This window comes from Thermobia domestica, chromosome 14 (genome assembly GCF_964235325.1).
Source record: "Thermobia domestica chromosome 14, izTheDome1.hap1.1, whole genome shotgun sequence".
Taxonomy (NCBI): domain Eukaryota; kingdom Metazoa; phylum Arthropoda; class Insecta; order Zygentoma; family Lepismatidae; genus Thermobia; species Thermobia domestica.
In genome coordinates this window covers 172,540,646-172,554,625 of record NC_137467.1, presented here as the reverse complement: position 1 = coordinate 172,554,625, position 13,980 = coordinate 172,540,646, and the positions used below count along the sequence as shown (strand labels likewise).

Genomic DNA, 13,980 nt, shown 5'->3' with positions numbered 1-13,980 from the left:
ACGTAAACAATAATCAAACTTGCATTTTAAAAATATTTTTGTGATATGTTGTATATATCTTTGCGATTTGATATGTTGTATGTATCTTTGTAGTTAATTTAAGTCATGTTGTTTGGTTTTTGTTTGTATCTTACTGTTAGAGATTTTTGACATCGTCTATATTTCCGTTAATTTGCTATGCCTCGCATCTACTAACCTGTTTTGGGTGGAAAGACCTAGAAGAAGCCTCCACAGGATAATATTCAACGTGCATTAGAAGAGATTCCAAATGGTCTCTTGGGAGGGTTGTTAGTTGCCAGTTACTATTAAAATGGCTAACGGAATTCTTGTAGCACTATAGATATATACAGTGAAATCAATATATTTGAAATGAATAGCGTATTAGTAGTAATATGCTTAAATAGCGTAATCCTTATAGGTGGACGCGGTGTGCCAGGATTTATATGTATACACCCTGTGACGTATATACACTGATTGCATACAACAGCAGCTTGAACAGGGTGACCTAGAATACTACTGCAATTTATAAACATTTCTAAAATAGATTGATTGACGCAAATAATCGATTAATATTCTACAGTTTGAAGTTATCATTTTTAATTAGTTTATACTTCTAGTTTAGAACTGTTCTCAGACCTAGTTCGCAACATGGCTGAGGCATGACAATACTCGTAAAGCGTAAAATGGAATGATTCATATTAATAACGACTAGAAAAAAAATCTTGAATTAGATAAGCTGATAGAGTACAGTGGAGTCCTGGTAATCCGAACATGTCCGGAAGGAAAATTTTATTTTATTTTATTTTATTTTATTGGTAGCGAAAATACGCAGTATTAGGGAATAAATAACTAAAGGGATGAAAATGGGCGCACGTTTTCGTAGAAAACAAAGTAAACTTCCGTTAAGAGGTCCTATCATTGCGAAATTAAAATACCGCTAATTTTACAGTAATTGTGTGATATCTTCCAATAGTTTAAAGATAATCGAAAAGTGGAACAAGACCTCCCTAGACAATATTATGTTACGTGAGATACCGTTATCACGACTCACTTATCTGCTTTTGATTTCCAACCATTTAGAAAATCCGCATTTATTTTCGCGTTTCTAAATAACTGCAAACGGAAAGCTACTAGGTGACTCGTGATAACGGTAACTCATGCAATATAACATTGTCTAGGGAGGTCTTGTTCCACTTTTCAATTACCTTTTACCTATTTGAAGATATCACGTAATTACTGTAAAATTAGCGGTATTTTAATTTCGCAGTGATAGAGCCTCTTAAATACAGTTTTCTTCTTTGATACCTGTATTTAAGCCTTAAGCTACATTACGACAATTACACGAAATTTGAAATAGAATACAGTGTACGTACTGTGCTATACTGAAACTTAGAGGTTTAGTATAAGTGAAATACAGTAAGGTAGTAGAATAAGTACTGTACTCTAACATAAAACTGAACGTACAATACTGATAGTGTACTAGTATTCTACTAGTATCAACATAGTACCATACTAGTATTACTTGTTACAAGACATGAAATCAGTTATTGTCTTTCGTCGCAGTGAAGGGAAGAGAAGCTATTGGACGACGCGTAGCTTCACCAACGTCTCAAACTACTGTACGTGGAAAAATATATGCATCAAGTTTTTCCAACATTTTTAACATTTTTCCAGTACAGTACATATACTGTAGTCAGAAAACGTGTTTTGAAAAAAAAAAATCCTCATTAGTCCCAAGACCTACCAAAAGGCAGAATAACACAATGGACCCATTCATCCGCTTCAAATCGCGATTTTACTGTTATTCCGGCTAATTCGAACAGGGTTCGGTCCCAATTAATTCGGATTAGCGGGACTCCATTGTATATCTAATCAATTTGATCCTGAACTATCATATTGTGTGTTCCGTGTTCTCAACAATTCGAAAATTCGCATAAAATAGATACTCACTGAGTCTTTGTCAATTTTCCTTCTCTTCAAAGCAAAAGTATCGGCTGCCCATCTCTCAGCCACTGCCAGATCATCAGTTATAATAATATTATCAAAGTAGATCATGTCCGACATTGACCACAACTCAAATCCAATGGCGCCCTGAAAATATAGTAAAGAAGATTCAACATTTCATAAAAAGGGCAGAAGTTAATACACACAACTACAATACAAAGGCACTTACTCTAATACACAGGTAAACAGGCTTCCATATAGACGAAATGAAGAGGCTACGGTACGAGTCACCACAGAAACGTGAAAGCTGCACCATTGAGGCAGTAGTAAATGAAATAAAATCGAAGTTTTACGTCCCACGCTTATGCCGGTTAGGCTAAAGGAGACGGTGATGATGAGAGCTGAGTGAAATGGTAGAATGAAGAGTGGGAGGAAACGGGAGAACCCCGAGAAAACCCACGAGCACGTTGTTTGTCCACCACAAAGTCCACACGGCGCGAGCTGGGATCGAACCAGGGACCCCAAGCACCGGAGGTGAACGCTCTACCACTGAGCCACCACGCCCACCCCCATTGAGGCAGTAGTGTGTGATATGTCGGCTAACAGAGTAGTCATAAATGAAATATAATTTCCATCCAAAAGTTCAATCCAAGTTTTGAAGTATATTTTTGGAGTTTTTTTTTTATTACATAGGTTTTACCCCCTCCCCCCAAAAAATTCCTTGGAATTTTTCTCAGCTCAAAAATCCCAACAGCCCTGTCCAGAACAGATAAACGGTGCCATAATATGTAGCGTGGTAATATCCGAATCGAATCCCATAGAAGCTCACACTACCGGCGATGTGCGAAATTAGGACATTAATGGCATCGAAGAATCCACTGACACAATGTGTTATGGTTACCCGGTTCCGAGTGTCTCAAACAACCATCCATCCATCATGCCACTCTCAAAAATTTCTATCTCAAGTTGGCTTATAAAGCGAATGTTCACGCACTGGAAGTCAGCCATATCGTGCAACGGATAACTAACTTTAAAAAGCTGTACGAGTGCCACCTGCTGGGAAAAAATGAAATGAAATTTTTGAGTTTTACGTCCCATGGTTATGCTGGTTAGGCTAAAGGAGACGGTGATGATGAGTAATGAATGAAATGGTGGAATGAAGAAAGTGGGAGGAAACAGGAGAACCCCGAGAAAAACCACACACGGTGTTTGTCCACCACAAGCTTCACTTGGCGGGGGCTGGGATCGAACCCGGGACCCCAAGCACCAAAGGTGAACGATCTCCCACTGAGCCACTGCGGCCCCACTCACCTGGTGGGAGATCGGTGGTCTGTACTCATCGAGTTTGTAGTCTGATAGATTGACGGAACATTAGAGCAATTGCGCTTACGTACAGAAGTGTCGACGCAAAAGGACGAAACTATTCCGTTCGTCAGTACACCGAGAATTGTCCACGTGCTTTCATGGCTGTCGCTGCTAACAAGTGAAAATCAATGCTACATTTGGGACTGAGCCTAACCACATAGAAATGGATTCCATCACACAGTCGAATCATCGCATTCTAGAGACGGATGCGAACTGGGACTAGGATTAATCGATATCCCAGTGAACAGTTTCGGTGTCGATCCAATGGACTACTGTATCCTTACACTCCTACAAACCGTCTTTCTCTCGTAAGGTGCGTACAGACCGCCGGAAACTGTACCAACAGGAGTAGAATAAAATATCCCTTGTATACTTGCAAACAAGTCTTTTTAGTGGAAATTGCGCTATTGTGCAATCGTCAAAAGTCTTCGCCATCACATACAAGACAACCGGTAGTGGAAGGGTGGACTTGCATACGTAACAACTTCATAATCTTCCATGAAGAAACCTATCGAACTTCTGTATCGTCTACATTTCTTTCTCTGAATACAACTCATGTATACCGTCCATTCCATACATTTTATTCTCTATGAATACCTGGCCATGATATCAAATGAACAATCTGGAATTTTAATAAACTTAATTTCTAAATTGCCTTTCTTACTCCCTTGAACCTATAAACTCTTAAATGTAGTACAGAAAGCGTTTGGCACTTTATTCTTAACGTAACACAATAATTAACTTTTGTTACCCCGCAACAATCAACAATGTGGTCATTTCAAGAGCAGCTCCTTTTACTTCGTTGGTCACACTTACGTTAAATTTGGACCAAAGCGACCTCCAAAAGAACTTGGACGGTGTCATTAATAATTTCAATCGAAAATTTGAGTTTCATTGAGTCAATACTACCTAGTGTTTCCTTCCTGTATATGCTTACAGGCAATACACAATTTGTCTTGGAATACGAGAACAGAAAGTGTGATTTGTTTGTATTCCCTGAAATGATTTCTAAATAGCTCATGCACTTTTCACTTTCTATCAACTCTTATTTATTTTAAATAGAATTCAGGTTACAGTCTAGTGCTGGAGAATTATGTGTTCATTTTTCATCGAATGAACGATGAAGGTAGAAAAAAGTGGTTTCTGAAATATAACATTGATTACTGCGGCACAATAAATATTAGTTACTGTGTTATGTTAAAAAGCTTCAATGTAATGTAGATCCATTCTGAATAATGTTTTATTAGAAGGCAACGTAATTACTTGAAGTTTAAGGTTCCGTTTCAGCATCGAGAACAGATGGACGGGATATACTGCTTAAAGGAGGACCCCAGCTACTATTCGCATTTACACTCGAGGGAAGAATCGCAGTAGAAATCGAACCAGAGACCCCGCACACAGAAACCACGCAATTAGCTGTTTCGTCACAATTATTTGGACATTATGCGTACATAGTAATGTTGGAAACGCATGGACACAACTTGTAACATTTGTATTACTAGCTTTAACTATTCTGGACAGAGTTACATATTCGTCCTAAGTTCATCAAAATAAGATTATTGAACTGCTTAAGACGTAATTTACTTCATGTATGTTCAATAATAACTCGCAGAATAAAACAGATTTAAACTTACGTATTTTCGAATAATTTTCAACATTTACCTTATTATTTTAACAAAATTTCTTCTTTACAAATTGAATTTACATCCATTCATAATGGCTTCCCTACGTATTCTAGCTTAACTGCACAGAAAAATTTGTCTGGCCACTAAAACTAACAACGTAAATGTAAAGATGTGAACATAAAAGAAAATTATATCTTCGGCACCGGACCACTGTCCATAACATTTACATATTTATACGGATATCATTACAAGCTGGAAAGGTATGGCATGGACTTTAAAATAAAGGAGACGGATGACTAATCGAAGTGAATGATTTTGAAATGATTTTTTCTGCTCTCCCACTGGGCCCACGTGCATCAAAGGCACACGTGTTAGCCTCTAGAACAACAGTGGGCAGATAAAGAAAGAGCCAAAACGAAAGAAATAAAGGAAAGGAACAAAGAAAGAAAACAAGCCAAAGAAAGAACAAGAATAAGAGACGGCAAAAAAGAAGACAAAGGAAGGACAGTAGGAAAGAAATAAAGAAAAAAGAACGAGAAAAGAACAAAGCAAGAAAGAAGGAACACGAATTAAAGGAAGCAAGAATGAAAGAAAGAACAAGAGAAAGGAAGCAATCAAGAGCAAGAAATAAACAGAACAAAAAGATAACAAAAGAAAGACTGAAGGAAATCAAGAGTACTTACGATCGCAGTCATTCTGAATGGTTGCTTATCTTCGAAGAAATGAGGATTTGGAATCTTCTTGGGCTTCCACTTTCCTTTGTAATTGGGGTTGGCAATGAGTGGCGCTTTCCACTTTCCAACGTATTTCGGGTTGCTCACCATAGGGGGTTTCCATTCACCACAACCTGGAGCGTTATCACAGACAGGATTTTTCACCATTGGTGGCTCCCAGTCTCCATCCATTTCAGTATCCCTACATTTCAAATATAAAAAAGTTCATTACTCAACGAACGACAAGACATATTGAATGTACATTAGAATAGTGATCTTCAATTCACTTAAGCACCCGTGTTATCACAGGAAGCCACACATTGTGATGACAGTGAAGCATACTAACCCTTGTGGCGTAATAGCTCCAATAAATGCAAGGACAAATTTCAAAATATACAATATTGTACGAGCACGATTATTTATCTCCGAGAAGAGAGAGGGATAGTCTTATTACTTTTCTGCTTGCCTATTCTGAATGGTGCTAGTGGCTAGATGAGGAACTAGGCCCGGAATTACCCGAGCCGTGACAAATACGAATCACTCTGAAATCTTGCAGATAAGGTGCAGGTTAAAATTTAAGGGCTATTAATATATGTATTTATAGGATATCTTAATAATATTGTAAATGAAGGTTTCCGGTACTATCCACCCAAAACTAGGGTCATATGTTATCTGTTCATTCGTGTTTTTCAATTTAAATATAACTTGTAACAATTACGATTCCACGAGGCTTTAAGAGTTTTAAATGTTGCTGAAAAAATATGGTATTGTGTTTTAAGACATTATTATAATCAAACGAATTCATTTTTCAATTTATTAGGTGAAATTGCGCTATTTCGGAGGAACCACATGAAAGGAAAAAAAGGTGATGTTTAAAGTTGTGATAGTTTATGGAAAAAAGTTTATATGTGTTATTGTTAAGAAATATTACACTTTTACGTGTTTTTCTCTCACGATATATATCTTTCACGGACCGTGTTGGCCTCAGCTTATTGCTATAATAATTTAGAAGCCAAACACGTTACGACCTTCAAGTAGGTTCTTTTGAAATCAATTTAGGACTGTGGATGGTGTCAACGAGTATAATAATAATAATAATAATAATAATAATAATAATAATAATAATAATAATAATAATAATAATAATAATAATAATAATAATAATAATAATAATAATAATAATAATAATAATAATAATAAATAATAATAATAATAATAATAATAATAAACTTTTACGGTACGATGGAGACCCGGGTTCGATTCCCGGCGGGAGCTCATGTGGTTCGGATTCCACGTTAATCAGTAGGTCCACGTCTCATATAGCCTCGCTGCTGAACGGGACGCTAAAACTAAAATCAATCCAACTCTTTTACGGTACGGGAATGTTACTGGTAATGTGAGTCCACAAAGCAACATAAATTCCTTAATGGATACGTACTGAAGATGACACGGAGTTGTTGGAGTGTATATGAAAGTTATAAACAAAGATGCTTAAGTGAGTTCAAGATCAATATTTCATATAATAAATGCATGTTAACCTTAAACACATTTGCCGTATCTTTAAATAGAGAGACACATAAGGCCCAGAACATCTACTACAGCTATTTTGATCTTTCTTTCTTACCTCAACCATAGGTTGGTGGGCAACATGGGAATTTTAAAACTTTTCTCTCCCTTGAGAGAGCTGTTCTACAGTGCTGGAAATTGATATAAAGGCAGAGGGACATTTAAAAATAGAAGAGGGCAAGAATGCCGAGGATGGATAAAGATGATATATTTACAAAGTAACATTGTATACTGCACAAAATCAAAGGCATATCGTTTGCTAATACGACACTGGCTCGCGTAGTTTACACAAAATAGAAATTAGACCGTTTTCGGATGGAAATTAGTATAAAGGCACCCATTATCTTTTACAAAAAATAAAAGTACAGTGTACAGTCCAGAATGGAAAATAGATGTTCAGTACTTGATTGACCCTCCTTTCTTCTGAATGAGTTGGAATATACGCTTCACATTATGTTTATGAGATCTGTTAGTTGTTGCAGTGGAATGGCTGACCACTCTTCTCGTATCGCGTTTTTCAACTCAGCAGTTGTCCCAAATTGCCATTCCTTGCGATAAACATTGCACGCAAGGATGCCCCATAGGTTTTCTATCAGGTTAAGATCCGGACTTCTCGCTGGCCACTCCATAACCTTCATGTCTTTTATCTTGAAACCACTGTTGAGCTGATGTTGCCCTGTGGATCGCAGTGTTGTCCTGCTGGAAAATCAGGTTCTGATCGTCCAACTCCTCATACGTCCGCAACAATTCTATTTCTAACATCTTTATGTACGTAGATTAATTCATTTTGGTGTTGAGCCATGCAATATTGGATGTATCTTTAACACAAAACCCTGCCCAAAGCATAACACTTCCTCCACTAAAATTTCTGCTGATTTGCACTTTCCTACGGTCATGCCAGTAGTATTGAAAACCATCCGGACCATCTAAATTGAACATCTTTTCATCACTAAACACAACGTAATGCCATTCGGATGTCCACGGCATATGTGTTTCCGCAAATTGGAGACGCACCAGCTTGTGCGTCGCACTAAGAAGTGGTTTACACTTCCATTTCTTGAATATAAGGTGTGGATCTTGATTCAAAATTTGACGCACTCTTCTGGATGTGACAGGTAACTTGCAAGCAACAACAATTTGGAAAGAGAACATATTTCTGGGGCTTACCTTGCACACACTTAATCGTTTCGCAGTCCCCTAGAGTTTTCTCGTTCTACCATACTTCCCGTTCTTTCCATATTGTGCACCCAACCGAACGTAATTATCAACTACACAACTTTAACGATTTAACCGTTTTGCAATTTGCCAATTTGACAGGCCCATGTCCTTGTACGCAGAGACACGTACTTGTTCCTCACTCGACAATTTTCCACGAGGCATGGCATACACAACAGCTCACAGACGTTAACACCCGCGCTTCTCTTATCGCACTGCGTCAGCTGATTCTCAAAGGCGTATCAGGGGTAGTGCAGAACGTGTAGAGGGCGCTAAACAACAAGTAACCGTGGGTGCCTTTATACTAATTTCCACCCGAAAATCGTCTTATTTCTCTTTTTGTGTAAATCACGTGTGCCAGTGACGTATTAGCAAACGATATGCCTTTGATTTTGTACAGTATACAATACTACTTTGTAAATATATCATTTTTATCCATCCTCGGTATTCTTGCCTCCCCCTTTTTTCAAATGTCTCTCTGCCTTTATACCAATTTCCAGCACTGTATATTTTGTTAAGGTCTCTTCTTCGTAACTGCATCTAGATATTCTATCCTTGGTCTTCCTCTTTCTGGTTTCCTTTCTGCCTTTCCCTCTATCAACACGGTGATAAAATCGGAGTACCGAATAAGATGATCAAGCATGCTGTTTCTTGTTTTTCCTATTATCTTCATGATCTGTCGTCCTTCATTAGCCTCTGAATTTATTTTTGTTCGTGGTTTCATTATTTTTCCATCACAATTACGATCACTGAAATTAGACTACTCACAACTCTATGCATACAATCTCTAAAGTCGGAAAGACCGGCACCCGGTATGCTTTCTTCATTTGTTACTTTGTTAAACGAAGATTAGAGACGAAAGACAACCAATCAAAGTCGATTTTACAAATTGACCGAAAATTACATAAACGAGATGTACTGAACTTCGACTTTCAATGGTGCAACAAAAGTCCTGGAACCACGTTTAAACTTGAAAGTTTAATATTGAACGCGTTTGAGTGAACGCTCGTTTGAACTTCGTTGGTGCACACGGCTGTAACAGTGAAGTGAGGGACGCATATCATTTCAGGCTCGCTGCGGATCCCAGGGCACATCATCCCAGGGACGAGTGCCACAAGTCCGCTGGTAGGCCCCAAGGGCTGAAGCACAAGAGCTGAGTTTTCGTTTAGTTTCTAGCCGCACAACTTCAAAATTATTTACTGTTCCGCTACATGTTTTATTTCGTATTGAAGTATATTAAATGCACATTTGACATATTTCATAAGCGTAATTGCACGTATACTTTAGTCTTCAAAAAATATACAAAATAACCTATGTGCACTGTTATATCTAATCAAACAATACTTACCAATCGTCAGGTTTTTCTGCATTAGGATCTGGTATCATTTCTGGCTCATCATCTAACCATCCCTTGGGTTTCTCCGCATTTTCATCTGGAATCATTGCAGGGGCGTCTTCATCCCAGTCATCGGGCTTCTTGGCATCGGGATCGGGGATCTTCTCCCGTTCATCCCAATCTGCAGGCTTCACATCATTCGGATCGTCAATCTCCGCTGGAGGGTTCACTGGCGGTGTGAAATCTTCCAGCAAACTTCCTTCATTAACCACCTGCAATTATAGTCAAAATGTCCTAATACAAATTCCCTCATTAGTTACTTGCAATTCTAGTCAAAATATTTTAAACTTCCCTCATTAATCACCTATTCAAAATGTATTAATATAAATTTCCTTATTCTTAATTATAATCAAAATATCTTTGAACTTCCGTCATTAATTACTTGTAACTAACAATCTATGGAATCCGAAAGTTCAACGCTGCATTCACAAAAGCTCTTCACTGACTTCTGTCCGTAGCCAACTGGATCCAGTTCCAACTTTGTATTCCGATTTCTACGAGATCAATCTCAATATTGACTTTCAAACCCACCTGCGTCTAGGTGTTCCTAATGGGTCTTTTCCGATTGGATTTCTAGTTAAAATTTTGAAGTGTTCATATTTTCCTCCATTCTGGCTACATGGCTTGCTCATCTGAGCCTCCTCGACTTAATAACCTAACCAGGTTAGGTAAATGGTATGAATTATGCAGTTCCGCCATTCCCAATTTCCCTCCTTCTTGGTCCGAATATTAGTCTCAGAATTTCATTCTCAAGTACTTTTAGTTTTCATCTTTCTCTCAAAGTACGCGACCATATTTCCTTGCCATACGGCACAACAGGCATTATTATCGCAATTACTTGCAACTATACTCAAAATGTCTTATGTAAAGTTGACTCGATGGAAACTCCAACTTTGATGCCAATAACTCGAGAACCAAAGGTTTCACATGTGGACTACGCATGTCAGGATCTAACTTCATGCTGAATTTGTTCAAGTTCGAATGACTTCTGTACATCGCGTATAACATATGATTTTATATATATATATATATATATATATGTATAGAGAGAGAGAATCTCGAATAACCGATGCCAATCGGACATAAATATATGTTCATAAACGAGAGGTGCATGTTACAGATAAATATACGGATACCAATTGAACGTAACTACATGTTCGTAAACGAGAGGTGTACGTTACCGAGAGATGAGATATTACTGTTAGTTCTGTGGTGATTGTATGTGGTATACAATAAATACATCAGTTATAAATGCAAATATAGGCTAATATCAAAATTCTCTACTTAGTGTTCGAACTTTTGGAGGTTAAATACCCTCTGTTAAGAAACAAATGTATCGCTGGCGGATAGATATTTGGGCATGCAATACTTCACACGTAATTTTCTTTAAATATATACTATCCTTTGTAAAAGTCTCTAATTTGCACAGAACTTAACAAAAAATGAAACTAATTGAAGTTTGCTGTATCATGTCCCAGATTTATTTTCACATTGGAGAAAGTATCTTCTGCACTGAATACGTGTAACTGTCTGTTATGCTAGAGTTACTAAAGTGCTTAGGGGGAGAGGGAGAAGACTGTCTATGTCCATAAATTGAAGGGTTTTGCTCCGTAATAATAAATATATTTTTGCAGGGACAAAGATATATCCTCTACACTATGGTGTCCATTAACAGAGGTTCCATGTATTTTTTAACGTTCTTGCTGCCAACGGAAGTTTATAGTGAATATTACTGCGAGGCCATCATTATTTATTTATTTATTGTTTTAAACTTCTTGTGATCAGGATCTCTTCACTTCATTTTCAACGTACCAATAATTATATTTCTTCGCAAGCAGAGATGAGCCACGTTTATAGAATCTTCACGCGGCTTAGGAGAGAACAGGTATGTACCAAGGGCATATCCGTGGCCCCTTCGTGTCGGTGTGTCCACCAGTGGTACACGAGGCAGCAAGAGTGTTAAAAACAAAATTAACAACAAAAAATTGTCAAACATTTTTTCATACACTTAATTTTAATCGGTAGAAATCGACAAAATTATCACAATCGGAGACAAGCAAGATGCAAAAGATATAGAAGGGCAGATCTGCAGTAGTATATAAACAATATATTCCGAAATTAGACCCAAACAGAGAACTAAAATTTCATAAAATCGTGTAAAAAATATAATATGACACACGAAGCTTACCTTATTATCTACTTTAATTTGGTAGGTATTATCAGGGCTCACTATAAGAGTAAACAAATGTGGCTTTTTATCCTTAAACGGTTCTTCTATCCTTTCTTTTGGCTTCTTGCAGTGTTTCTCCTCATATGTTCCATTCAGAGGACTCTTGTGACGGAAAATAAAGTGAAGCTGAAAACAAAATACAAATATTAATGAAGTTTAACATCTACTTGGTAGGACTTGCTCTACACTCCCTTATCAGTGTTGAAACAGAATTGTATTTTATATGACAAAAGATTAGTGTACCTGTATTTCGAATTACCGAAAATCATTCATATACAAGGGCGTCCGAGAAATCCCCGTACATTTAGGTCTCAGTGTCACAGAGAAACACGTGTAGTACCTATTTATACATGTTGCAAACTCGGTTAACACTTCATCTGCAAGAGAAAGGAAACATGCGTCGTGTGTGGGTACAGCAAAACGCGGATCCAGCTCAGTTTGCTTTTGATCTGAGTGATTACTTTAATGAACAATTTCCAGTCATGTGGATTCGATGTAGTTCTGCATTTCCTCCCCCATTGAAATGACCCCCACTAAACTCGGCCCTACAGCAACAGACAGCTCGCTGTGGAGAATAATCAATTCATATGTCTTATCGCCAATACAGGACAGATGAACAATTGCTTGAAAGTGTGAAGGAAGTCCTTCGAATGATACCTATAGCTCCTCAGTTTGTTACACTGTATGTTTTGGTAATTTATGAAACATTTAATAATAATTGGTTTAAACTGAAGGTCGCTCACATATGCATAATTATAAAGTAAGATCATATGTATTTCAACAATAAAATTAATGTCTCAGAAAATATTTTCTTTCAACGTCATTGTTATAATTATGATATTTTCTATTAATTGAGGAATATAAATTTGAAATTAAAATAAATGAAAACAATAAACATTATTTTACACCACAAGACCATAACACAACAGTCTGTTCTAAAACCGATTTACAATAGTAAGTATATTACCTTTCGAATATATTTTTACAATGATCCTGAATTGTCTGTAGAAGACAGTACAACTGATTTTCGTCCCTGACTATACATTTTAAGTGAGTTTAGGTAAGAGCAACATCTTGTCCGGCATTGCCGTTGACAGCAGGTACAGTAGTGAAGAATGTTTGAGGAACTGCTATACAGCTCGCCGAACAAATGATTTATGCTTGTGCAACTGTGCGCTCGCGAGCACACACACTCTCTCTCACACACACCACACACCTACACCTTATCACCAGGAGTATGAACTCAAAAGATTATATGGGAAGAGAGTGAGAACAGTACTGAGGAAAGACTGGTAACATACGTTGAGCATGGTCAGAGACATGCACCGAGGAAAATTTCGAAGCTGTTAGGGGAACAGAACTCCCTCTCAGGGCCACCCCAAGCAGTTCCTGCTCCTGAAGTTTCTTGGGGAACTTTGAAACAGCTTAAAAAGTTGATACTCATTTTTAGGGGCGGAATGCATAAGAGGAAGGCAATCGATCGTTACTTTTCCAGACATATTTCCAATAATTTTCCGTCTATGTGTACAATCAAAGGTTTCTCTGGCCGGAACTGCTCTTGCACATTAGCTAAACTAGTGGAACGGATTTGCTCTCTCTCTTTCTTATCGTAGAGTAACGTACAGAATAACTATCTTCGTTTTCCATGCCTTCTAGGGTTGCTGGTATCACTAAAGTTGCACAGAAACGTTCTGTACCAATACAAGGCAATGTTCAAATCTGGAATACTTTATGGTTCATGAGTGACCTCTAAATATAAACAAATTTTCTTCTCTAGAAAGGAACATAATTTGCCTCCTCCCCCCCCCCCCCACCTGCCTAATAAATCCAGGCTGGCTACGGGCCTGTCTCTAACACAAGTCTAACTTGTTGAGTGTACAATTAAAAATCCCATGGAAAAAAGTAAAGTTTATTTTTGAACTGACT

The 13,980-nt window shown here is 37.6% G+C and overlaps 1 protein-coding gene across 2 annotated transcripts in view; it reads right to left on the bottom strand.

The window, feature by feature from the left end:
• The window catches only part of LOC145670476 (calnexin-like), a 45,613-nt gene that overhangs the window by 13,233 nt on the left and 18,400 nt on the right, over positions 1-13,980 (bottom strand). For both annotated transcript variants that reach the window (XM_081739190.1, XM_081739191.1), the window contains exons 5-8: positions 12,013-12,180; positions 9,777-10,036; positions 5,618-5,849; positions 1,951-2,091 (exon numbers count right to left, since the gene is read on the bottom strand). In XM_081739190.1, coding sequence (XP_081595316.1) covers positions 1,951-2,091; positions 5,618-5,849; positions 9,777-10,036; positions 12,013-12,180 — 801 coding nt within the window. The remainder of the gene's footprint in view (positions 1-1,950; positions 2,092-5,617; positions 5,850-9,776; positions 10,037-12,012; positions 12,181-13,980) is intronic.